We start from the raw sequence: 25521 nt of genomic DNA on the forward strand, positions 1-25521 counted from the left end.
ACACTTGTAATCAGCCCTAGGCTCAATGTGGGAAACTATGAGTCATGTGTCAGACCTGCTGTGCTCCACCGCCTCGATAACAAGAAGAAAACCGCGTCAGTATGAACTCCATCTTCTCAGCACGCGAGTGATGAAAGACTATTATAATCATCTCGATTGACACGAAGACAATTTCTCCCATTGCTAAATAAATACGCTGATTTAGTCACTCTGGGAAACACAGAACATGTGTGAGGGTAGTGCTCCAAACACCACCAAATATCTGTTTAATTTAAACAAAGAACTTTAAGTGCGCAAGATCAGTTAGATTACATATTGTCTCATCAGTGTAAGTTAGTACAATTGTTAAGACATGTACAGCAGGAGTAAAATAAATAACTATATTGCAGAGTCACACAGCCAGAGTGATGGACGAGACTTGTTCAGTTCAGGGAGCCTAGAAAAAATGTATTAAGTAGTTTCTTTTAGTCTCTTTTGTTGTTCTTCATTCCCACCAGGTGTCCATTCGCCGCACACGTACTCTCTGTTTATAGTGGTATTCTTTCAGGTGCTTTTTTAAAGTATTTGGAATGGGAAGCACGTTGATGCCATCATAGGTGGTGCAGCTGCTGATGACCCCTCGGCAGATGTGCTGCAGGTTGAAGGGCTGGGAGCGGTGGATGGGGTTGGACAGCAAGGGCTCAAAGAACATGCAGGAGTTGGGGTCCTTGTAGTGCTCCAGCAGCCCCGTGACCGTGGGAGCGTGGAACACACTCGGATCATGCACGTCAAAGCTAAAATTGTGGTTCCATTGTTCAATGCGCGCGTGGAGCGAGCGGCCGTAGCGGCGGAAGCTAACCGAGAAGAGGTAGTCTTCCTGGGCTGAGTCGCGCAGGAGGAAAGTGCCTTCGGGCTTTCCCTCCAACAGTGTCTCGGCCTCGTAGCGGTCCATCACCCCCCAGTAACACGGGAGGTTGGTGATCTGCAGCAGGTCGGGAACCAAGCAGTGAATGTAGTCAATCTGAGTGTGAATGCGGTAGCCGTCGTGGGTTTTGTGCTCCTCAGTCAGAGGGAGCAAGGCTCCCGAGTGCCCGTTGGTGGCTGTAACCTCTGGGTTGACCACAGGATTGGGCATTGCATCACCTGTGTGGACAGAGGCCAAGGCCGGGGCCGATGCAGAGGCTGATGCAGAGGCCACAACTTCATCCAAAGTGTCCAAGCAGCTCTGTAGGAGGAGCTGGTGGTGCTGCTGCTGCCTCTGGAGGAGGAGCTGCTGTTGTTGTTGTTGTTGCTGCTGCTGCTGCTGTTGTTGTTGCTGTTGCTGTACCGGGGCTCTGTCAGCCCCGGCTAACTCATTCATACCATGGGCCAGCTTAGGGCCATGCTTGTAGAGAGGGTTAATTTGGGCCGTCACCTCAAAGGTGTGGATCTCTGCATTGGGTGGTGGCTCAACACCTTGTTCGATGCTGATGCGCCTGCGCTCTCGCAACTTGTCGTCTACGTCCTCCACCACGGTCGCCGTGGCTACAGCGGGGCTAACACACACCACTGCAGACTCAAGCAAGGGAGGCTGGGTAATCGGGGCTGTGTGTTGCTTAATCAGATTCCACTTCTGAGCCAGCTCTGATCCTACAGGGAAGGGGCAGTCGTCCAACATCAACTCACTGAGGTGGATCTTGCGCCTCGAGGAGGCGCAGGCAGTTGAGGAAAGAGCCTGTGGAGACGGCACTGGTGCCACCGCGCTGTTGGTCTTTATTGGGAAACACTGCCCCATTGCATCTTGGATTTTTTGCCGGAGAGTGCGGCTGCTGTTCGACCCTCTGCTCTCACCTTCACCAAGCGTCTCGGTAGACGAGCCAACTGTTCCCTGCACGGGCGCGACCCGGTCTTGTCCTAGAAACGAGGCAGCGGCTTCTGACCTCTGGCATCTCAAACTCTCCTTTAAAGGTGAGGAGGAAGATTGGTCACCGGACTCGAGGTCACTCTGCAGCTCACCATACTCGAAGCCATCGCTGACGGGCCTCTCGGCTGCCGCTTCGTGGGAAGTAAGACCTTTTTTCTTGCCCTTTACACTTTTCCGTCCACTGCCTGGATCTCGTCTCTCCTCTGACCGGCTTTGTCTCACCTTAGGCCGGGCCCCCCTCTCTCGATCTTTACCTCGGTTCCCAGACTCCTTTGGTAATGACATGATGAATTATGTGGTGAAACTGTTGTGCCACTCCAGGGAGTTGCCAATGGAATATTGCCGTTATCTTTTGGCAGGTTGTTTCCTGTGAACATCCCTTGTTTGAGACATCATTGTCCATCCATTCTGGTTACAGAGTTACAACAACCTGCAAAACAAAATTAGAGTTCTGCTTAAAACTGCAAATTTAGGCGTTTCTGTAAATCAGGAAACATTTATTACCAAAATATGCCAAACATACAAGGAATTTGTCTTGGCAAACTAATGTGATCCAACCTAAGAGCCCTGTTCAAAATGTTACCTTCTTCACGGTCATCATGTTCATACTCTTAGGTAAAACGGTTTCAGAGAAGCATACTTTTTTTTCATCTGTTAAAAATAAATCTGTAGGTTCAGAAACCGCCTGGGAGCATTTAAAACAGTGTTTACTGTTTTAACACTCCAAATAATCAGTATTTGGATGTTCTAATGAATCCACCTTTGTGGCTCATCTTGATCATCATAGTGGTTTAATGTTAGTTGAAGTGTGCGTTAGGTGGTTATAGTCTGAATACCTCCAGCGGTCTATGAGACAAAACGGGTTTAATCACATGCTTTGAATTCAAGACACATTGGAACATATTTGAGAACCCATGGAAGCAAATAACTTCTGGCCCAATTTCGAATTAATGATCACACCCATTGTAGTTTTATAGCCTTTGCATAATCTGGTTTATTTCTTAATGAATATATGTTGTAGAAAACACCAAATCAATTTCTACCAGGTAAAAATAAATAAAGTTTAAAGTTAGTAGAAAAAAATGTGCGTTCACCGAAAAGTTATGATGTTCAGCTCTTCGCGCTGTGAGAAGTTTTCTACACAATAGTCCAATTGTTTAGTCGACTCAGTATTCTGTTTTTGTCTTGAAAATGTATAATCAGCGCGTATTATCAATGATGGGGCGCTTACCGTTTTCTAAAATAACGCCAATTACGTTAGTAATAAAATAAATTGAACACTCGGTTAAAATGTCTTACTTTTCCCGCTTGACGTGGACTAACGTCGGCTGGCGTTAAATACTTTCGAGATGTCAAAATTCTTCTTCACGGTGGAAACAACCAAGCGAAAACATTAACGTTAGCTCCTAAGCTAAACACGTTAGCAAGCGGGGCTAACGTTAGCTAGCTGCGAACTCTGGTACTCTTTACTGCAGGTTGTGTTGTACGTATGGTAACTTATAGCTAGCTGTTTCAGCCGGAGCACTAACGGTGAACATACCGAGCAGTTGTTATGAAGTTTCACCACGGAATAGCTCCGGTTTCTTCTTAGATAAACCAAGGCCCTTAACAAAAATGCGGCTAGCTCAGATTAGCTTGCTAAATGATCAGCTGTGGTCGTGCAACCCGGAAGTAAAACGTGATTACCAGTCATTTTCCCCCCAGGAACATCGGAACATAAAGGGCGTTTGTAAAATGGCAAATTCGGGGTTTTTTTCAGCTGCTACAATGCAGAGAAAATAGACACGAACACAAACCACAACTGAAGTTGCCAAAGAACTGAACCTCTTTATTTGGACTGTCAATGATCCAGCGAACGCTGCTCTTCAGACCATTCACAGATGGGTGACAGTAAAAAAGTACAGTAAGCATGGAATGAAAAAGGTTCATAAAATATTAGAAAATGTCAGGGGAGTCATTAGAATTAAATATAAATCGTAGAAGACAAATATATGCAATGTAGCCTACAGCCGGCAGCATTAATTCAAGTTAAGCCTGGCCGGGACATCAACACAACAAGGGGTACACTTGGTAGACGTCTCCGTGTGACACAGGCTTTGTACCTTCTAGTGAATGCTTGGTATGTGAAAAAAACACCAGGCCGAACTTGTGAAGTGCATTTCCCTACTCGTGTCATGCCTTGCTGGAATGTAAACATGGAGTAAACATATTCCTTGGCCTGTAACTAGTGTTCCGTTTACTCGTAATCACAAGATTTGTGGCTCAGATAAGCTTTGTCATCCCCTGCTGCATCTTCCTTATGCACAGACACTGATCCGTAACTCTGTGTCTCTTTGCAGTCATATGTAAGCTGTCCAAAGCCAGAGGCTATGAAAAGGATAATCTGAGCCATCATAACACAACAGATGGGCTAGAGAGTATGGTGAATAGTTTAAAAAAAGATAGCCAAGACTTAAAGTTGTCAGCATTGTTAACTCTCTGAAGTCCCCTGCGGACAGGAGTGTGACGCTTTTAGCAAGTCAGAACTATCCAAGAGCCTGCTCTGAAGAAATCCATGACTAGAATACTACTCAAGACCATTAATTCAACATATTGAGGATGCTGGAACTGTGCATTTCAGGCACCACATGAACAGTTTATCAGGACATGACAGTTAACAGCTCAATAACAAAGGCCAGGAGAGAGAATTCTCTCGTCACCGCATTACCAGAAAAGCAGGCGTTACATGCCTCAAATCTCACCTGAAAAAACCTACAGGGACTCAGACAGAGTCCACGGATTATATAAGTGGGTAGAAGGCTTTTGTTTTCAGGCTCTACCCAGCCGGCTCATGTGCGAGAAGGCGTCAGTTCTTTAATGCGTTACATAGTGAGACAATGGAGTATTCATGACATCACGTAAAATTAATTGGGCATTATCCCGGAGAGATGTAAACAGTGACATTTAGCCGGTATAGATATACAACATTGGTTGCAAGATTTCTGCTCTCCAGCTGTTGGCGACTCTGCTCACCATCAACCACCATGTCCTTAATCTACAACAGTGCTGTATTAGTGTGGCAAAACATGCAATTATAGAAAATAAGCATAAGTTATTAATATCTAGGGAGAGTAAAAAATACAATTGGAAAAGTTATCTGTAAATAACCATCTTTACTTGACAGATCTGTGGCTCTGCGGAAATAAACTGAATGGTTATCCCTGCCTCATGATGCAACCAAAAGTGATCCAAAATTTAAGACCATATTACACATACATGCACCTCCGCTCTGCCACATTCAAAGACAGAGGCCGTATAAGACAAGGTTTTTGAATTCAACACTGATACCACGTGATAATCTTAGGGTTCTGAGACTGAAACACATTGAGACACAAACAGAAGGATATGGACACCGTCAAAAGCACCTTGAAAAGAATGAATCATCAAATCATCACTATGGCTGTTTGAGGAAGAGGGCGCCGAGAGGGCGAGGCCGCTGCGCTCCGGAGCGTTTATTACAAGATCAAGCTTCATTTTCCACAGCCAATCAAAAGGGGGCCAGAGGGTTGAGATGGGTTTCATTTAGTTTCCTCACCCAGCATTAGGGTGAGTAAATTGAAAACACTCTACCCTCCTCACTTTTATCAATTCAATATCAAATCAGCCCTTGCACAGTACATATCTCACCAGGCCTTATTCACCCCCTCACCTCCCCAACCCTCCTTCTGGGGATTCCTCGGCACAAAGTGAGATTCATCATCATTCACGTGAACATAGGGCATAAAATAACAGACAAAATTGCAGCTGGCATTAATTATGCGGTCTGCTGTTCTTTTAAAAAAAACAAAAACATTATACTATACCATTCTGTTGCAGTTCACTACAACTATCCTACTCGAATAAACAATCGCACAACCCTTCTCTTTGGCTTGGTAGACGTTTAGAGGAGGACAGTCACTTCTGCTTCGACTGTGTGTTCAGGGAAAATCAGCTAAATAAACGGGGCGTGTCTACGGTATAATTAAAGCTTTTCCTCAATTTTTTTGCTCCCTCTTTCCTCCTTTTTGCCACAAAAACACCATAGCAGACAAAAAAAGAAAAAAAAAGAAAAGCTGTCCAAGTTTCAACCAACACCAGCCCTCACCAGCACTGGTTATACAACGGTCGGTGTGGCTAGGGAGTGTATGGGTCACTGTATCTTCGGGCCAATTAGAGTTTGGTGGGTGATATCAGAGAGGCTTTGATAAAAGTGCCATACTTCTGGCTGAATCTACTTTGTCTGTGTTGCAGGGGCTGTGGCTGTCAGTGTGTTTGGGAAAGAAGCCTCGCTCCAAGGCAGGAGGAAAAGAAGAGTAACTCATAGGGCAGAACTCCTTAAAAGACAGCACCAATCCACCGTTTTTCTCTCAGACCACGGCAAACTGAGCCTTTGCCCATCATGTCACAGTCCTGCAGGTGACATGGAGCAGTTTTCTTTTCCTGTCCTGCAATATAATAATCATCTGTATTCCATTTTTAATAAACTTAGTTGTATATAATAAAGTACAAAAATATTAGAGAACATATACACAGTTTTTTTGTCATTTTGTAGTGACTGCTTTGCCTGGTTTTCTTAAGCATACGTATATCTTTGTGCTGGGTGATGAGGAACTGAACAGGCCTCAACTCAAGAGTGTTTCTCCTTTCTTCTTTTCATATTGTTGATGTTCGGTCTGTTCCATCTGAGAAAAGATTGGAATAAATATGTTTCAAGACATTTTCAATTTTAAAATATAGTGCAAGCATCACATTCCCTCTATAAAGGAGTATTTTGTCCCCCATGGCCAGGAAAGGTTATTGATGCTTATTTTGTCCATGGATTTTTTTGCATGTATTGCATACACTTGTATGGCGTGTCAGTATATCGTATATTTATTAAATATGTTTCTAGATTAATAGTAGCATTATGCTGGATACACACAGTCCGATTTACTTTAGAGACAGTACGGTGTATGTTAACAAAAGGCTTTCTGTAGAATGTCTTTGTTAATAATAAATTAATAGTTAATAGTGCACACGGCAAAACTTTGCCATTAAAACATCTCATTTAGTTACATACAGTAATCTGTGATTAAATTCCATTAAGTACGTATTTAATTTTGGACATCAAGAAAGTAAGCCCAACTAGGCTAGACTAAAGGTATGCTGCTTACCTACGTCAGTAACCTTATCTGTCTCTGAGAAAGGGGGGAAATAGGATATAGTTTAATTGGCTTGAATTTGAGCAAACTCCCAAAAACAGAATCATGCAACAGTGATACACGTCAAAGAACACTTTGTTTGTGTGCTTTCCCTGTGGATGCACAAAGCCTCCGCCTTTCTCTCTCTCTCCACAAGAGGACCCCGACTGTGACTTGACTAATGATCTTGCATAATTTAGGGGTTATTAAAAATGGATACACAAATATAACTAATTCAATATGAATGATAAAAGTCAGACTTGTTCATCTACTTGCAAAGGAGAACTTGTGTGGGAACATATTAGTATGATGTCTGTTAAAGCCTCTCCCTCATGGCCTACTTAAGAAAGATGGAGAAGGTGTTGATGGCTTCGCCAGTCTGGGGCCTATTTAGTCCCAGGCTGCTGAAGACACTTACCCCCTAAGGCATGCTCCGTCATACTGAGGCACAGTGACTCCAGCGTGGGGTTGATCTCCAGGTCAGCACCCGGAACTTGGCATTCTGTGGGGGGGAAGGAAAAAAAACAAAACCTTAGTCCACAGGAAGTAGAGGCAACATGTATATTACGTTCAGAATTGCCAGAAAGTCAATGTCTTTCACTCTCTAAATTCACAAAACTCTCCTGTATTATTTTTTGTGTGTTCATAATGGTTTGACCCGATAAGAATTAAAAACTAGGTAATTGCGAATGAATAGTTATTGGTCCAGCTCTGGTATTTATCAAAATCCATGACAGTAAACTATTTAAAACTTGTATTATATAGTATTAACAAACCTTTCAAAATATAAATGAAGGAGGAGCTGTCCATTGTCATAGGCTGTCCGTTTCTATCTCACTCTATTGACTAAAGGCCAAAATACCCCAAAAATACCTACACGAGGACAATGCAAGTCTTGTGGGTGCTGAGCATGTCAGCTTTAGCAACCCAAGCAAGGGAAAAGGGGAAAGTGTAACAAACAAAAAAATTATCCCATCAGAAGCAGGCATGTGGTTTTTCATATTTAAAAAGAAATCACAGCGCAAAGTATCCCTAACCCCGGGCTGAAGAAAGATAAGTGTTTCAGCTCTAAAATGCTTTGCTCCGTTAGGTTTGTTGACTGAAAAATAACAGCATAGACAAATCTACAAAGCTCATGTGTGGCACCTGGCGCAGCAGGCACAGCGATCCAAATTGATGTATATTGTACGAGGTGACAGGTTGTTTACGGCAACAGGCCGCCAAGCTGTCTTGTCAATTTGTTTCTTGGCACAGAGGCAAAGCGGCTCTCGGGTTCGGTGTTATTATTAATATTCCCCAGAAGAGTAAAATCTCGTGGTTAAGAAAGTGAAAATGTATTTTACGATTAACAAAAGGAAATGAGTTGAGTAGGTAAGCAACATGTTGGTAACACAAAAGGTAAAACACTGCATTCACATTAAACCGAGCGTTACTGCGATAAGCGCGGCGTTATGAGGCTGCGTCATTTTGTGGCTCATTAGCACCGAGCGATTGCGCAGCGTTTAACGGTGTTTGTTCCCTCGTGTCATGGTTATAAAGCTTAGGATTGCCGGTGACATGATCGGTATCAAAAGCCTGACATCTGTTCTTTTTTTTTTTAAGCTTTACACTTTTCATCTATGGCCACAGTGTTTTTCTAATTCTTCCTGTGGCGGTACGTTACTGGTAAATGGTACTAGGCACATCCTAATGGGAGCAAGGGAGACGCAACGTCCAATTAGGTGTGAATGCAGTCTAAAGGGCCCTTCCCAGGTCTCATTTATTCACGCCCCCAAATCCAATTAAATCCAATTTAAATGCATAGAAGCACGGTCAAAAGCAAGAGCAACTCCATCGAGGTGCACAATCACTCCAAAGTGCCTGTTTTTACAGCTGCGCCCAAAGATGTAAACAGCACATCTTTGCTGTGGTTCTCATCGCCCAACATGAGACGAGGAAAGAAAAAAAAACAATAGAAGCTGTCAGTTACTATTTCTTTCTTCTTAAAAATCTAAGTCTAATCTAAATAGATGGAGGAAAAGTCACAACATCGAAGTGAAAGGTCCCTTAAACTGACGCAGACAAGTATGCCCCGAGCATTAAAATGGCACGGCTGGCCTTTTCCTTCCAACGCGTGGACGATCTCTTGAGTGGGACTGGAATGAGACCGTGGGTAAGTGTGTACACCGCCTTAAAGTAGGATGACAGAGGCTTGACCTCACACAATACCTTGCTGCTGGAACATGAGCATGGTTTGCGGGGAAGTGTGAACGGGGAGCGAGTGGGTCCGCTGCACGGAGCTGCGGCTCTGACTTGGCATGCTGTTGCTGCCCCCGGGGTTGGCAAACCACAGGTTCTGTAGAGGAAAACACAAACCCTCATTTTGAAAACGTCACTCATCCTGGAGCGTTGAACTGGTTTGCTTATCTTTCAAGTCTTCAAACAAAGGTCCTTCAAGCTATGATAATGAATCAAAACGGGATTCCTAACCCTGTACTGTTGCTTGTGTGTGCGTACTAATTGACAAAGTCTGACTTATTTTTGTATCCTTTTCAGAACTAATGTGTATGACGACCTTTTGTGACTCCTTAGACATGCCATCAATCATCAAATACCTTCAGACATGGTGAATAGACATATTGAAGAAAAACTCAGAAGCACAACTGCATTGAATTGAGACCGTTTCATAACCAGTTGAAGTTCCCAACACTAACCGTAAAGATCAAACTAGTGTTGAAATGTCTGCCCATTGACTCACCTGTCTTCCCTGGCCGGCCAGCGCAGGATTAGTGAGTGTGTGGCGAGGAGATGCAGACCCAATCCCACCGGGACTCAGAAGGCCAATGCGTCCGGCGGGGAGTCCACGAGGAGTCATCTGGAACTGCCTTTGCCCCCGCCGCCCTACAACTCCACTCACAGAGCCTGCTGTGGGGAGGGAGTTGGACCCGTAGGTCCAGCTGGAGTAAAAAAATATGCATATTTTTTTAGAATTAAATGCGCTACTGAGCCGAAGGTTTAATTGTTGACACTACTAGATAGTAGAGTGAACGAGAAGGGAAGTCAAAGTGAGACAGAAGGGACGAGTGCAGGGAGAATGTAACATTTAAGTGGTGCGACTTCTCCCTGGCTGAAGAAAAGGATCAGAGGGGTCTCACCCTTTCTGTCGGTACACAGGCATGTCCAGCATAGCTTTCCGAGGGAACAGGCGGAGCAGTTTATGGACCTGCTGCTTCCAGGAGAGCAGCCTTTTCTTCTGAGTTTCTGTGAAGGCCTGATGTGGACAAGGAGGGCAGAATAAAACAGGTATTCAATATAAATTATTACAAAATGTTAGAAAGATTCTCACTTGACATTGGAGTAAAATCATGAAAAAAGGATATTCAATGTTTGCAAAGAGGAGCGACTTGTTCTTTAACCTGAGGCATACATCTCATCAGGAGACACCGAGTGGCCTTCGGGACACCGGACATACACGTCACGCAGATTTCATATCCTGAGCGGTCATCTTATCTCGGTCTACATGTCATACACACAATCTTGTGTTTGTCTAAACCCCCTTCTGATGACATATTATTGCAGTTTTTCCAACACAAAACATTTAAATTCATGTAAATTGTTTTTTTTGTTAACAGTGTTGTCAGTATTTTATATACATTTTTTAAAGGTATTATCTATTGCACAGTGAGAATGCCCTTATGTGCATGAACAGGGATCCACAAATGGACACATACAAATGACTTAAAATGTATTAAACAAATGAAGACTTTATCATCAGGCTCGCACCTCATGCGTGAGACACTTCTCAATCAGCTGAAGGTAACAGCTGATATTCTCTTCATCTGGTCTTGACACCAGCAACTGGGTGCACACTGTAACAAAAAGAAGCCAGGGTTGATACGTCAAGATCAACAGAGCAAATATGGATCTAAGAGATACGTACATAGATATCAGTCTAGATATGGACAATTCATCTACTGTCCATAATGACAAGGGCAGAATTAATAGCATTATAGTAGTCGATCAACATCCGACCCACGTCGTACTCTCACCTTTACCCATAACACGGGTGAACTGTCCAGCAATGTCGCCGTCTGAGATGGGTGTGGCCGTGGAGTCCCCATCGCAGGTGGGCGGGTTGTGGGACTGGAAGCCCTCCGAGGCCGGGTCTTTGTTCGCCGCGCTTTTTGTGACGTCTGACGGGGAGATGGCTGCATCCGGGAGGATCTGTGCTGCGCCGGGAAGGCTTTGGGCCTTAATGGGTGTGATGATGATCTGTTGGAGCTCTTGGAGGGCGTTACGCAGGTTGCCCCCTTCCAAGATATCCTGCCGCGAGTCGAAAGCATTAGTGTCAAGATATTCAGAGGTTGCTTCGGGTTTAAAGGATGGTGATGGTGTTGTGAGCGGACGGCAGTAGATCTGCATTTCAGCCTGATGGATCCCAAACATATTCTATGCCAACGACCAGAAAGGGAATTTTTCCATGCAACTCCCACTCCCCTCACGATCCTCCCGGAGTATAGACTCAAGTACTTTTTTGATCAGTACAAAACCATGTTTCCTACTTTTGAAGCATTAAAAGAACAAAATCAGCACACTGAAGTACCTTTTCTAAAGACTTGAGCACACTTTGCCTCTCTCGCAGTTTCTGGATACTCAAGGCGATCTTATGCCGCGCTCCTTTTGTCACGTTCTGAAAAAGAGAAAGAAACAAGATGCCATGAAAAGTAGACGAGTCAGTTCCTGTTAGAACATTGTACAGTTCCTAAATAAGAAACCCAATCACCATTTGTTTCATTAAAGCCGAGGGGCAAAGGCAAGATCACACTATTTGTATGTGTGACTCACTCAATAGAACTGTAGGGTGCGTCGCTTAGAATTCAAGCCTCATTGAGATTTGACGTATCGTCGGGTTCGAGGACAGTAATGTTCACAAATGATAAGGACGGGTGGAGTAATCACAGCCAAGACACAGTGTGCAGTACATTAAACCTGCTTAAAAACCTGCGACTCCAGGTGGTGCTCGGTGAGAATCATCATCTCCTCATAGGTCATCTGGGAAAACAGGGACGCGTATTTATGAAGGCGGAGACTCTTCAACCAGCCGGGGACATCTAGAACAATTAGACACCACGGGACACAAATACGGTAATATTACGGTTTGGCTTCTACCTCCACAGTTGCTGGCCACACTCAGTTCGTTCCACAGCAAAATACCATGAGCGCCCTTGGCTTCATTAGGTAATGAACTCTGACCTTTCATGCCACTGCCATCCTCCTGGAAGGTGTTGCGACTGGAGCCTTGTTCTTCTGTCTGCTCGCTGCCCGAGGAGGCTACGCTGCTCTGGGGTGAAAGGGGCGCGTGGTCTGTTAGAATGAAGCTCTGCCGGCCCCCAATGTCATCCTGGGTAACCCACTCGGAGAGGCAGGCTTGGGAACCGGGAGGAATAACGGACATGGACTTCTTCAGAGGACTGGGCTGCATCTGTCCGCAAAGACCTGGCCAGAGAACAATGAATATATGAGAAGTGTGACCTTTAGCCATAAGCACACTGGTTGCACATAAAGGGAGATGTCTACATATCGTTTCCCCTAACAAACTATTTCTTCTCGAAAGATGGAGACGGGCAACCGTTACCTGTGTTATTGCTGTTGATGGGAGAGGACATCCCACCCGGGAAAGGCATGTGCCCGTTCTGGCCTGCTGGAGACGTGCCGGATGACGGGGACTGGTCGTGCCAGCCATGGCCAGGGTCCAGCGCCTCGGCAGAGCTGGGCCACTCGTCTGAGCCCTGGCGCGGGTGGTAGGGGCTCGACGGGGGCCGGGGCGCGTAGCCACTGGAGAGGTGCTCCTCCAGGTGGTTCAGCCACATGGCCAGAGAGGTGCGGTCGTCCAGCGTTGTGGCCGGGTGGATGAGCGCGTAGGACAGCAGCTGCCGACTTTCTTCCACAAACAGACTACTCTCGATGGTGTGACTCAACACCTTCTGCAGCAGCTTCATGTACTCACATTTGGCCTCACTGTTGCGGGGCTGCAGCAGAGGCAGGTGGGACAGCAGCAAGGACACAACTTTCTCCTTTGGCTCCTGATGCCACTGGCTGACGATTGCTGATGACAAAGGGCGAACAGAGAATTTCCCCAGCAATTACTAGGTTTCAGTTTTGGGAAAGTATAGAAGTAGTCAGGGAAAATGAATAATATCAAATAAAATACACACCTGCATTGTTGGCCTCAGCTTCTAGGATGTGGATTTCTGTGCAGTCTGCCAGCCAGTGTTCAAGGCAGATGTGTAAGAAGCGCGCCTGGGTGCGGGACACCCTCTTCAGGAGGGACAACAGTGCCACCGTCTGTTCACACTCATTCCAGCCCTTGAACCAATCTGTGAGGATACCCACCTGGTCTCGGAACATCATGGCGTGTCTCCTCTGTGAGGAGAACAGGGATGCGTGGGTGGGGAGGGGGGGTACTGGAGAGACTGCTCTCTCAGACACAGACCGGCTCAGTCTCACCCCGCACAGCGGGGTCGTATTTGTAACAGTCCCGGGATCCCCTCAGACTGGACCGAGGGGCCCTCACATGATTCAGGTGCAGAAGGAGCTGCAGACGGGGAGGCCGCGTAGATTATTGGGAAGATGCCCGATGAAGCGAGTCTGTGTGTGTGTGTGTGTCAATTGTAGTTGGCGATGACAAACAGGAAGCGCTTCGTTTTTCACTGTGGCACGTTCAGGATCACATCCTCCGTGCCCTATCAAAATCAACAAAGAGAAACATATTAAATGACAATTCACCCAATGTCTACTTATACTAAATATAAACACAAAATGGACTTTGCACAGATTATAAATAAACACACACTATAAATTGGTTTATCTCACAGCACACATTAATATATGATGGACGCACTGCTTATACCCTTTATGAAATGCAGAATAATGGCAGGGAGATGACAAAATTGCTGATTTAGACATTTTCCAGCAAAATCAGATATGAAAAAATGAATCAAGATTTTTAAATAACTGTGACTCAAGGTTTCCTTTCATTACATTACATGTAATTTAGCTGACGCTTTTATCCAAAGCAACTTACATTGCATTTTAACCCATGGTTTTTACATTTTTCCCGGGGAGCATTTAGGTGTTGTTCAGGGACACTTCGACATGGAGCAGCCGGGGTTTGAACCACCAACCCTCTCTACTCCGCGCGCCTCACCTTTAAGGTGAGCATTACTCATAAATGTAAATTATAAACGACATTACTTCAAAAAGTCTCCTGTCAATCACGCCCACGCTGCTTTACGAGTCACTAAGTCATCACAAAAGCATCACGAAATTATTATAGCTAAGAGCAATGCTTAACATACATTCACAGAAATAGGCTGCCATCCAAAGCACAGGGACTATTATACAATAAGTCACTGTTTATCCGCTACAGACGGAAAATGGAACACTAACAACATCACTTACAATATAAGTATTCCCGCGAACTGTTGCGCCAGTAACATGATGACATATTGAGTTGTGAGGTTTCACGAGATGGAAATAGATTAACATAAGAACCCGGGAGCTAAGTATTAGACAGCAAATAGCCAGAGGTGCTTTGGCCCAGTTAAGTTCTCCTCGAAGCAGACCAAACAAACACGATATTGACTTTTCATGTCAAGACGATCACAGCAAGATGTTGCGGTACTTCGCTTTTCAGGACGCCGAAAATCACGTGACCACCTCAAACGAGGCCTCGTGAAGTGAGGTGTCGCTCGTTTCGGCTGCGGAATATTCTTTGTCAATCCGCCTCAGTATTTCGCTCTAGACATTTTGGTAAAACACGTCGTAGTTGAGAGAACGGAGAACAATAAATCTGTAGCTAACGGACGTCAGCTAGCGTTAACTAACTAACGGTTTCCCCATAGTCTCTGGTTTAATCCATCCCTACGTATGCAATACAGCGGGCTTAACCAGCAGGTGTCACCATTCCTGATTGTATCAAATACTTCGAAACAGTGAAAGATGTTTTAAACACACAATTGTTTCAACGATGCGGTGCTTTAGAACGCTTCGTTTCCCCCCCCGCGCCACTAACTCGACCGACAAAACAAAGTGATGCGGGCTCCGCGGTTTGTTTGCGCCTTTCGTTCGCGCTGTTGCTCTCCCCTTTCTACGTTTCGTAACGTTAGTTCAATCTTTGCGCCGCAGAAATGGACGTTAAAACGCGACAGGGTTTTTTAGCTAGCTAGTTAACTAGGTAAAGTTATGTTAGTTGTGGTTAACAATAAACAGACTCGAAAGGTTGGTTGTTTACCTGTGTCAGTTGTCACTGGTTAGCGAGCTAGGCTTAAGTGCTACTGCATAGCTGGCTCGACGGTGGGGTAGGGATCGCTAAGCGCTAGCGCTAGCTTCTTAGCTAGCAAGTTTAGCTAACAGATGCAATAACGTTAGCTTAGCTGAAAGAAGCGTAGACTTGGATCCCATACGCGGTGTTCCTACGGGTATTCCTTTACAGCAGCAAGCAGCCGTGGTTTTGTACAGGCCATATTAAAGGATGTATGTACAAAATGTTTATTGCAATGCAGAAAATATAGAGTGTACGCCTGGAGAAATCTACTTCGATTTTGAGTTGACGCAAGACGTAAAGTGATACGTCACACGTTTGGACTGTACGTAAAGTTTTGTTCCACCCACAGTCTGGCAAATGAACCGGGAGACCTCAAAAAAGGGCTCACGTTGAATTGTCCCAAAGCCCATGGGGGTGGGGGGGTGCCCTACTCAAGTGGAAAAGTTGAAGAAGTAAGCATAACCCTAATATGAAATCCTCCAAATCAATGATAGACAACAGAGTAAAATAGTTAATACTTCAAGCTGCTCGGATCCTCTTCAACGCAATCTAATTTGTGCAACTGAGATCAGTCAAACTAAGATTCGTCGGTTTGTGATGCATATATTATTAAAATATAATTTTTTTTAAATGCGTTACACGCATACAAAGACTGGGCAGTGTTGTGAAAACAGGAAGCAGCGGAGCGCTGCGTGCCGTGGGCGAGGCCCCCCCCGCGGCATCAGGAGGAGCCTGAGTCCGCCTGTCAGTTCGTCTTGCCTGTTTCCACAAGCCCCGCTTGCCTTAAAGACCGGAGAGGAAAGAGAGCCGAGAGGAATCCGTCGAGAATGGTAGGTGAATCCGATGCGATTGCTCGAGAGAGCTGTCTTCTCTTTTCACAAATCTGTCATTCATACGTGTTTGTGTGCGCGTGGGTGTTTTTTTTTTTTACGTGAACCGTCGCGATCACGCGCGCCGCACTCCTTCAAACAGGAAACCGCATTCTTGCATGTCGAAGCAAAAAAAACTACATTTCCTGCCCCCAATATGTCAGAAGAGCCGTGTGAATGTTTGATGCGCAGAGACCTCCGCATCGAAGCAGATGGAGCCGCTGCCTCGCGCCCCCCTTTTCCTTTTGTTTCTATTTCTGGGCCGTAGGACCAAGCCGCCGAAGCAGCATCATCTTTAAATATTGAGACTGAGTCTTTTGTGATTGTGTTTGTACACCTTTTTTTGCAGTCAAACGCGCTGGTTGTGTGTGAAGTGGATGAAAGTCTGAAAGCTAAACTGAAAAAGTTTAGATTTCGAAAAGAAACCACCAATGCTGCCATAATAAGTAAGTATCACGTGCTATTGGTGCATTTCAACTCTTTTCTGAATCAAATTCAATGAATTCTGTGCACCAACAAATATGAAACAAAACCAAAAATGTGAATAATATTTGTTTGTATTATTTAGTGAAAATAGACATGGAGAAACAGCTTGTTATCGTCGAAGAGGAATATGAGGCAAGTGAAATTAGTGTTTTGGGGGAATTGGGGTGGGGGGTTTTCTGAATTTAAAGTCAAATCGTCTTTGTCTTTTAGGACATCTCAATGGATGAACTGAGAGAAGAACTCCCAGAGCGGCAACCCAGATATCCTTCTCACCTTGTTCAGAAAATAGCAAAACCCTTAAACACACCCGTACATCAGTGTTCTTACACTCCTTGACCGTATTGCACATTCATTGTCTACAGCTACAAATATGTCCATTCCGATGGAAGGGTGTCTTACCCTCTTTGTTTCATATTCTCTAGTCCAATGGGTAAGTAATAATACGTTTCTCCTTTGGTCAAGATTCTTCTGATAAGTAGAACAAATGAACAGGTGTCTCCTTTTCTCTGGAGTCCACTTTATTCAACATTATTGTTTTGATGAAGTTGGACCTTATTGGATTTGGTGACTGGTGAAATTACACAATCCCATGTAATAATGTTCATTTCATTTAAACAGGATGTAAGCCAGAGCAACAGATGATGTATGCAGGGAGCAAGACTGGACTGGTGCACGCTGCGGACCTCACAAAGGTAACAACCTCTATATTATGATCTGTAGGGTGTCGTTACTCCAGCGGCATGCTGGTTACGTCAAAACAGGATAAAATATTGAATTTCAACTAAACCATAATTATGCGGATGTTGATTGGCAAAAGCTTTTGCAGGCTATTCATACTTTTTAGAGGTTTTCATACTTGATTCGTAACTACCTTGAGTATTGTTGAGTTAATCTCATCTTCATGTTTCTTTTTTGTTTGGCATTCCTATTGTGAATTCTTTTCTTTACCTTAAAGGTCTTTGAAACAAGAAATACGGACGACTTGACAGAAGAATGGCTGAGGAACCAGTTGGGATTTTTTGGCTGAATATACAGTACTATCAGTCTGTCTTATGGTGAAACATGGCCGTTGACAGTAAATATCAATCGCTGTGCGTGTAATTAAATTACTTACTGTATCAAAGATTTGATTTGTCAATTTCCCATTAAAATAATCATAGAAATGAACAGTCCCTTTTATATTCCTTGGAAAGTGTGAAGCAATTACACAAATCAGATTTAAATGTTTTACTTCAATAAATGTAGCATACAACTTATTGAATTACTTCAGGTTTGCTAAATATGTTGAGGGGAAACAAAAACAACCTGTGACAACTATTTCTTACAAAAGTCACCTGTATTTTATTATCAGTTTTTAAGCCAACACGCGTAACGAGTCAGAAGCAGATAAAACTGACATTTCTTTACATGATCCTGCAGGCAATATCAGACAGAAAAAACTATAGGAATGGTGGACAAACAACCAGTTGTGCGGAAGCGTGATCTACAGTTAAAAGTGTATTGAAGTCCCAAGTCCAAAACCAATTAACATCCACCAGATAAATTTGAATTTTATATTTGAAATCATTAGAAACTGCATCCTCATGCCGTGCTAATTTCAAGGTCAGTGAGAGAGTAACACTGTCGTATTTAAACATCAAAGTAAGAAAGGTGTCCGTGCCACAGGTCCTATTCACTGTCACTGGCCTCACTGGATTCTGAGGCTCTCTCACTGCCGCTGCCGCTCTGGGCTCGGGTCTCCGAGTGCTCGCTGCTGCGGTCGCTGTGTGCCGGGGAGGCGCTTCGGCTTCTGCTGGCCTCTCGGTTCCCTCTCTCGTCCTCGCTACCGCTGCCCTCCTCCCCGCTGCTTCTGGCTGAGTTCTTGTTGTTGTTGTTGCCGACTTCTTCGTCATCGTCGTCGTCATCATCATCGTCGTCGTCATCTGCACTCTCGTCGTCACTTCCGAAGATCTCCTCCTCGTCTCGCATTTCTCTGGTCCTGTCCTCGCCGCTCTCACTTCCGCTGCCGCTCGTCTTCCTCTTGCGCTTCTCTCGGCTCTCTTGGTCTTCCTCCTCTGGCCTTTGTTCCCGGTCTTCTTCCTCCCTCTCAGATTCACTGCCGGAGTTCTCCGCCTCGCTGCCGCTGCCCTTCTCTTTGTCATCACCTGGAGAAAACAATTTGAATATCACAAACAGAAGCAGAAATTGATTTAAAAAGCGGTCATGGTGAAGCAAACCTGGTCTCACTACAGTGCAACAGGTTGCAGAATGAGTACAGTGTAAAAGGGTTTAGACATGTAGGGAATATAAGAAATCTGACCAGAATCCTGCATGTCCTTATCCAAGTCTTCCTCTTCATCCTCAGGCTCATGGTTCTCCAGCTGAGCTTTACGAGCATCCTAAGAATCACAGTGACAGAGACTCAGCCGTGAGTACACTACGACTGTTTAATAAACTTTGAGACAATACTCCCAACGGTTCCACTTAGTTGTGTAAGGTTGAAAAGATTTGTTATAAACAGACAAAGGCTCCACGTCAATAATCTAAATATTATTGTGGTATTAATAAATCGCCTCGCAACTACTTTGTGTGGATAATGTCAAAAAAACCAATTCATGTAATATTACATTTGTTTTATACATTTCTAGTTCCTCCTTTGTGGAGTGTACAAAGTGTAGACTTTGACTAAACACAGATGATAATAATTCAAGTCGCTACCTCTTACTGTAAAGATTTCCTTTCAACATTAAAGCACAGTCAAAATAAGTCAACACTAAAAAAGGTCAGATCAAGAAAAATCAGGAAAGAAAGAAATAACGTTACCTGCGCTTCCAGTTCCTTCTCGTTCATGTCTCTGTGCTTACACACCAGCACTGCGTTGGTGGTGGACTGAGCTCCAGCCTTGGCTCTCCTCTTGCTCAGGCGCACCCTGTAGGACAGAAGAAAGGCTGTGAGAGGACGACGCCTAACAGCTTCTCACCAAACCCCCATAAATCATAGGCGGGGTTTTGTTTTGTATCAATTTACAGCCAACTCTCTCAAACCTCAGCATTTGTGCTTGAGCCAAACACGCCGGCTGCATGTACCGCTTTGTTCATGTTGGTGTGCACCAACAAACGCGTCTCCCCTCTGATCAATGACTTACCGGGTCTCAAGTTCATTGTAGTAGACACCGTCTCCGTCTCGGAAGATGAAGAAGTAGTTCTCTTCGTAACCCTTGCTGGCTTTGTTCTTCACATTCCAGTTGTACTCCCTGGCTATCTTGTAATCATACCTGCAAAAAAATAAACATCAATACCTCAAGGTAACAAAGTCATTGTCAAATGTATGATTCTCTGAATATAATATTTTCACATACAAGTCCTCAGGCATATAATCCATCCCTTCATCGCAGTCTCTCTTCCTTTTGCGAATTGTTTCTTCATTGGGCAGGAAGTAAGCCACAAACTGATTTCCTTCCTCATCCATCATACCTCTGTATTAAAGAAACATGACACATCAGTTTTTATGCAAAATTTTTACAGTTTTAAGAGATATCCAGGCAAAAGATATTTTGTAAATACCGGATCATGGCCTGAGACATCATTTCCACTCCTGCTGGAGCGGAAAGGTCTTTAGGTGCAGGATCAGAGTCAAAGATGACCTGAGCACATGGGTTGATCCACATCTGGAGAAAGAGGACCAAAGTGTACAAAAATGTCACTATATAAATCTGCAGAGTGCCAATGTGTCAGTATCTTTGTAAGTATCTTCAACTGTCAAAAAAGCAACAACTACAACTCAAGCCACAACAAATTGTTTACAAAAATAAAAAAAAAAGGTGCAGGTACATTCATTTTCCCTCCCTGCACTTCTCCGGATAAAGTATTTGAGATCATACACGAGTGAAATCATAGCTCACCTTGAAATCAGGGAACACAGGTAGCACCTCCACAGGAGTAACTCTTGGTTTACTGTAGTGCTGTGCAATCTAGAGAGAAACAACGTGTTTACAAACCAAAAGTACGACTGCATTGGGCTTGATGTGCTGATTTGCATCTGACAGCTGGACATCGCAAACAGAGCTCACTCACTGATTTCTGTGCATCCTCAAATGTTTTCTCAATGGCAGAAATCTGGCTGTCTCTATCCTTGTATATTTCTTCTTCTGTAAACTGCTGCTTGACAGACACACCAATTCTAAACACAAAACATACTTGGATTATACACAAACACACACACAGAGAAAATACATCTACAATTAAATAATTTCAACATGAATACATTTCGCCCACTTACTTGACTTCCACTTTCTCATTGCAAACGCCGTATCTGTTGAACTCTGTCGAAATATATTCGGTCTTCCTCATCCACGGGACAACCTTGGCATGCTGCTGTGACCTTGTAGGTAAGATGAACATTTTTCACAAACCATCTCATCTATGAGACCATAAAGTTGCCCATTAAGCAGCCTTACCTTTTCGAACTGGAAGGAGCCTGGATGTCCTCTTCCAACAGTTTTTCATCAGCAGGATCCAGAAGTACTGAGAATATAAAAGAATGTCAAATGTCTGCATTGACTGAACCCAAACACTAAAATCTTCAAAAATATATCTGAAAATAATCTTGTATGCAAGAACAACTAGAGACTTACTATTTGGGTCTATGCGGTAGGTGTCTGGGTTGATGAGATCAATGGTGACCCCGAGGTCTGGCTCAGTCAGGAGCTCATGTTTGTGTTGCTTCTCTAAAGAAGTGGCTTTGTATTGTACAAACCTGCAGCAATAGGAAAACAAGTGTCACGCTAAGCCCAGGTTTATCGGTGTATGCTCCAGCCATGGATGGAGAGGCTTAATGTTTACCTGTGCTGATCAAATGGATATGTGATGAATTTGGGGTCAAAGGGGATGTCGGGTAGGCTGTTGCAGTACTTCACTCGACAGACCACCCCTGACCTTTGATGGGCACAAAAGTACAGGATTTAAGACAGTTTGGGTTACTCTGACACTTTTAGCACACTTAAGTGCCAATAAAAAAAAAAAAAACACTTTACACAACAGTAAGCAGTAAATACTTATCAGGGCAACATCCGCTTACCTCTCTGGAACAGTCCTATGAGAGGACGGCCTGCTGGAAGAGAAAACAGAAACTTGTCAGACTGTCACTCTGAAAATAATGCTGGAGTAGGGCATTGCAATGTTTCGGTAAAGTGAAGTAAATATTTGATTTGTTTCCTGATTTTCTTTAATAATGTTTTCATCTATTGTGGGTAGATGAATGTTTAACGTTACAATTTTGTTTTATTTCATGCCTATACGGTGTAGACCACTAAAGAGCAGGGCCATCATCTTTGATTCCCACATGCAAATGCCTTCCAGTAAGTTTCTAGCTGAATCGGATGTTAGATTACAATTGAATGGAGCGTTAGCATAGTTAATGCATCATGTTGAGCTTGCAGTCACTAACTTTGCGTTACTGTTAGCATTGGAACTGGCTAACTTTAACGGGCAGCCTCCAATAACACAACGTTGGCCTTTTGATTGTCACGGTATTAAGGTTTCACTGGTTGGAAAGATTAAATTCACCCAACGCCGACTTGATTATTTAACTAATAAGTAATAATAGGGTTAGCGCGCTAAATGACCCTAGCATGCATAGCCTTGTTAACTTGACGCAAAGCTTCCTGCTTACATTAACGTTAGCGGCTAGCTAACTAGCATCGTTAGCTAATGATGGACATACTAACAAATACATCCCCTGATGAGCTAATATCGATTGAGTCAACAACATTGGCATTATTATCAGATATAAACCACCATGTAGCTTAATAACCTAGTAAAATTGTTTTGTTTTGTTTTTACCTGTGCCCGTCTTCTCTTTGAGACTGTGTCTGAATCGTTGGAGCCATGTTTATGACAAACTGCTCGCAACTGAAAACAGTTGACGCTATTTGTTTGCGCAAATAACCGACAGCGATACGTTAGATGACTAACAAAATCCGTAATGCACTTAAATTTACAAACTAATTTTTAAATCCGACTTTTGATAAAAACGTATAGTGCATTTTAACTTTGACCCGGAAGAATAGGCTGGTGACCTGGTGGCGCGCGGGCTTTAGATGTGAGCGACCCCTGCCGACCAGGCGCGCGCGCTGCTGAATAACGTGGCACTCGGGAAAATAATTGCACTCAAAAATAAATTTATTCAGCATTTTTTTACAAAACAATATTGACAATGTTTGTCTACCGGTTGTTAACACTACTTATTGGCTGATTTTGTACGGGCTTGAAAAGAGTTGTGTATTTAAACTAAAATATCACTTTTATTTCATTTGCTAGATATAGCACTGACATATTGCACAAAGATTGGATTCCTAAAATGGAACATACTCTAACCCACTATTATGATTGTCTTCGGAGACATAGGCCTAATGTAACATCAGGATTGTGCTCCAAATCACACTTTTCTTTTTACTTTAAGTAAATGCTGCAGCTGCCCTTACAAACTATACATTCAAGTGGCACAGACTCCATCATAACAATGAACCCGGACCCTCTTCCTTTTACTTGCTCAATATGCTGGTTTGCATATTGTGAAATGTGACCTAAAGCAGTCAAACATCTGGATATTTTTGGCATACTGCATTTGAAATAATATGTATACAGAACATGTTGCTCATTTCAGGGTAAAAATTGTAACACAATATCTAATTTTAGGGCTTTCAATTAGCTTTTGTAGTTGCTAGTGAGGTGGCTGAGTTACGTGTCCTCCCTATGGAATTTCATTCACGTAATAAGCAGTGTTATATCAGAATAGAGACATATGAACTGAGCAAAATCCATCTGCAGATAAAGGCCACAACTTAAAGCATACAGTAACAACTGTAGTTGCATAGAACGGTAGTATTAACGAAACACTATTTTCTAAAAATGGAGTGGAAAACCCACAACAAACGAACTAAACACTTTCTGCTACATTCATTCTGCTTTTACATAATCTTGAAGTGAAAATAGAAATGTCAACCACTGAGGACCTCACATTACATTCACTCATGCTGCAGCTCTACACCACTTGTTATTAAAAGGGGTGCTACATGTAATGATGTTGACTGTGCATCACAGCGTGCAAGGAAGTCACTCCAAAGAAAAAACAGCTACTGCTCTCCATAATTGTTTTTGTCAGTCAATGCCAAAGCCTCTCTTGTGTCCCTTAAGTGGAGTTCTTCATCTTGTTCCAGCTCAGGTCTGCATCTCTGTCTGTATGTGGTTATCAACTCTGTGGAGAGGGACACGTGATTATACCGTTCACACAAGTCATATTTCACATTGGTATACACTCAATTATTCAGGATGAAAAAAAAATGGAGTTCTTACCTGTTCAACATGTATATCATCTCTCTAGGGTCACCTGCAAAAATCCTTTAACATAAAACAAAAGGTTCTGTTAAAACGTAGTTTTAATTTCCCAATGAAGCCTGTACTCACACCACTGTCCATTATGCTTTAAGTGTTTCATCATCCATCCGTTCATGAAGACTGCTATCAAGGAATTGGAGACAATTTCAACTTTCAATTCATGTCACTTACTTTTCTTCTCTCGCTCTACTTCAAAGTTGAAGTTATGTGTTTGCAGGGGGAAAAAAGTGAGAGATCTACATAAAAATCTTTTTGGTTGTGTGGCTTGATAGAAAGGCCTGTATCATCTTTAGTATAGAGAGTGAGCATTTGTTTTAAACCAACTATGAATATATAAACGTACACCAAATAGTCTTACCCATCTCCCCAGTGGTAAAATGCCCGGTCCTGGTAGAACATTGACAAAAAGAGCCAAACGCTTATTGTCTCTACCCAGAAGATAACGAACAGGAGCCATACCGACGACAGCACGACTTCACACAACATCCTGGAGCTCTGCGAGGACACCACACAGTGAGAATGAGTCACACTTGCGGCTATTCAACGCCTAGTGCTTATACAGTATTTATTACAGTATTTATACAGTGTTTATTACAGTATTTATACAGTGCCCGAAAGAACGCCCGCTCCAACCAACAGGGTCACGTTAGCGGCGATAGTCAACGTCACTACAATGTCAAATGTTACTAACGTTACAATGCAATATCCTCGATGCAGGCAATAAAATGAATGTTTCTTTAGCTGTGGAGCGAATGTCAGACCCAACTCCGGTGATGTCTGACATTAGCTCCACAGCTAAAGTCGTGTTAACATTAAGCTGACGAAGCTCAACGGTTGTCACGAGCAAGCGAGGTAAAGTTAACGTCGATAGCTTCAAAGCTTCGTTAGCTTGCTAGTTCAGCCAACGAAACATGACATTTGACTTGAACGATTTAAGCTAAAGAGTAATACTAACATGTACAAGTTGAATGCAATCAATGCAAGGATTTCAAATGTGACGTCGAACACGACGAAGTTAAAAGGAACAAACTGCAGTTTCCAGCTGACGTGACGTTAGTCACGTATCCATTAACGTAACGGTCAACCGACCGGACAAAAGACCGGTTAACGTTGATTGATTATTGACTACTTACTCACTCAAATAAGCAACTCTTGTGCCGGCATTCCTTTAACAGGCCAGCAAAACATTCGAGTGTGTTTACAATAGTCGTCACATATCACGTTGCGCGTATTTCCCGCCTCCAGGACAAGGCTTCCGAATGAAGAGCCTTTTACCGGCGCTTTTCCGACCGGTGCATCGATGTCGAAGTGTTATTGCGTACAGGCGACAGGAGAAGAGCAAGCTGTTCGGCTCTGGACTCTTTTTTTATACTGCGCATGCGCTGAACATCGCCTGTGTTTTGTGCTC

The 25521-nt window shown here is 43.6% G+C and overlaps 4 protein-coding genes across 11 annotated transcripts; 1 reads left to right on the top strand and 3 right to left on the bottom strand.

Annotated features, from left to right (window-relative positions):
* Positions 1-227: 227 nt before the first annotated feature.
* socs9 (suppressor of cytokine signaling 9) lies at positions 228-3690 on the bottom strand. Of its 3 annotated transcripts, none has more exons than XM_040180944.2 (2): positions 3423-3690; positions 228-2312 (listed from the first exon to the last, which is right to left on the bottom strand). In XM_040180944.2, exon 2 carries the CDS (start codon positions 2165-2167, stop codon positions 485-487), a length of 1683 nt encoding a protein of 560 aa, XP_040036878.1. In that variant the 5' UTR covers positions 2168-2312; positions 3423-3690; the 3' UTR covers positions 228-484.
* samd4b (sterile alpha motif domain containing 4B) lies at positions 3690-15735 on the bottom strand. 4 transcript variants are annotated; one of them, XM_040179084.2, is made up of 14 exons: positions 15353-15713; positions 13275-13802; positions 12695-13165; positions 12313-12555; positions 12061-12170; positions 11663-11749; positions 11109-11382; positions 10843-10928; positions 10215-10330; positions 9818-10016; positions 9289-9415; positions 7499-7582; positions 7054-7077; positions 3690-6582 (listed from the first exon to the last, which is right to left on the bottom strand). In XM_040179084.2, exons 2-14 carry the CDS (start codon positions 13468-13470, stop codon positions 6554-6556), a joined length of 2046 nt encoding a protein of 681 aa, XP_040035018.1. In that variant the 5' UTR covers positions 13471-13802; positions 15353-15713; the 3' UTR covers positions 3690-6553. The 4 variants fall into 4 exon arrangements, with proteins under 4 accessions (XP_040035018.1, XP_040035008.1, XP_040035036.1 ...); XM_040179074.2 differs by having other exon boundaries at positions 12049-12170; XM_040179102.2 differs by lacking the exon at positions 7054-7077 and having other exon boundaries at positions 15353-15735.
* gmfg (glia maturation factor, gamma) lies at positions 15034-20031 on the top strand. Of its 2 annotated transcripts, XR_005712453.2 has the most exons (10): positions 15139-15167; positions 15735-15837; positions 16060-16215; positions 16604-16700; positions 16823-16872; positions 16951-17000; positions 17088-17170; positions 17359-17432; positions 17696-17831; positions 19085-20031. XR_005712453.2 is itself a non-coding variant. In XM_040179135.2 (9 exons), the coding sequence occupies exons 1-9, from the start codon at positions 15154-15156 to the stop codon at positions 17765-17767; spliced, it is 699 nt and encodes a 232-aa protein (XP_040035069.2). In that variant the 5' UTR covers positions 15034-15153; the 3' UTR covers positions 17768-17909. The 2 variants fall into 2 exon arrangements, 1 of the variants encoding a protein (XP_040035069.2); XM_040179135.2 differs by lacking the exon at positions 19085-20031 and having other exon boundaries at positions 15034-15167; positions 17696-17909.
* paf1 (PAF1 homolog, Paf1/RNA polymerase II complex component) lies at positions 18058-25493 on the bottom strand. Of its 2 annotated transcripts, none has more exons than XM_040179122.2 (17): positions 25247-25493; positions 24472-24608; positions 24072-24116; positions 22560-23973; positions 21796-21825; positions 21561-21653; positions 21353-21474; positions 21176-21242; positions 20998-21099; positions 20793-20898; positions 20621-20689; positions 20283-20386; positions 20078-20194; positions 19865-19993; positions 19543-19648; positions 19040-19118; positions 18058-18884 (listed from the first exon to the last, which is right to left on the bottom strand). In XM_040179122.2, exons 4-17 carry the CDS (start codon positions 22604-22606, stop codon positions 18409-18411), a joined length of 1647 nt encoding a protein of 548 aa, XP_040035056.1. In that variant the 5' UTR covers positions 22607-23973; positions 24072-24116; positions 24472-24608; positions 25247-25493; the 3' UTR covers positions 18058-18408. The 2 variants fall into 2 exon arrangements, with proteins under 2 accessions (XP_040035056.1, XP_040035047.1); XM_040179113.2 differs by having other exon boundaries at positions 21796-21828.
* Between the last annotated feature and the right edge of the window lie 28 nt (positions 25494-25521).

This window comes from Gasterosteus aculeatus, chromosome 1 (genome assembly GCF_964276395.1).
Source record: "Gasterosteus aculeatus chromosome 1, fGasAcu3.hap1.1, whole genome shotgun sequence".
Lineage (NCBI taxonomy): Eukaryota > Metazoa > Chordata > Actinopteri > Perciformes > Gasterosteidae > Gasterosteus > Gasterosteus aculeatus.

Excerpts from the sequence above, each read along its gene's own strand:
- paf1 (XM_040179113.2), bottom strand. The coding sequence starts at position 22,606 with ATGGCTCCAACGATTCAGACACAGTCTCAAAGAGAAGACGGGCACAG. Across the intron at positions 20,899-20,997 it reads AATGAGAAAGTGGAAGTCAA|AATTGGTGTGTCTGTCAAGC; the intron begins GTAAGTGGGCGA and ends TTTTGTGTTTAG. Across the intron at positions 19,994-20,077 it reads GATTATATGCCTGAGGACTT|GTATGATTACAAGATAGCCA; the intron begins GTATGTGAAAAT and ends ATTTTTTTGCAG.
- gmfg (XM_040179135.2), top strand. Across the intron at positions 15,838-16,059 it reads CAAGTGGAAAAGTTGAAGAA|GAAGCAGCGGAGCGCTGCGT; the intron begins GTAAGCATAACC and ends TTGTGAAAACAG. Across the intron at positions 16,701-16,822 it reads CACCAATGCTGCCATAATAA|TGAAAATAGACATGGAGAAA; the intron begins GTAAGTATCACG and ends TGTATTATTTAG.
- samd4b (XM_040179074.2), bottom strand. The coding sequence starts at position 13,470 with ATGATGTTCCGAGACCAGGTGGGTATCCTCACAGATTGGTTCAAGGGC. Across the intron at positions 11,750-12,048 it reads AGTCGCAGGTTTTTAAGCAG|AACGTGACAAAAGGAGCGCG; the intron begins GTTTAATGTACT and ends TCTCTTTTTCAG. Across the intron at positions 6,583-7,053 it reads AGATAAGGTTACTGACGTAG|ATGGAACAGACCGAACATCA; the intron begins GTAAGCAGCATA and ends ATCTTTTCTCAG.
- socs9 (XM_040180944.2), bottom strand. The coding sequence starts at position 2,167 with ATGTCATTACCAAAGGAGTCTGGGAACCGAGGTAAAGATCGAGAGAGG.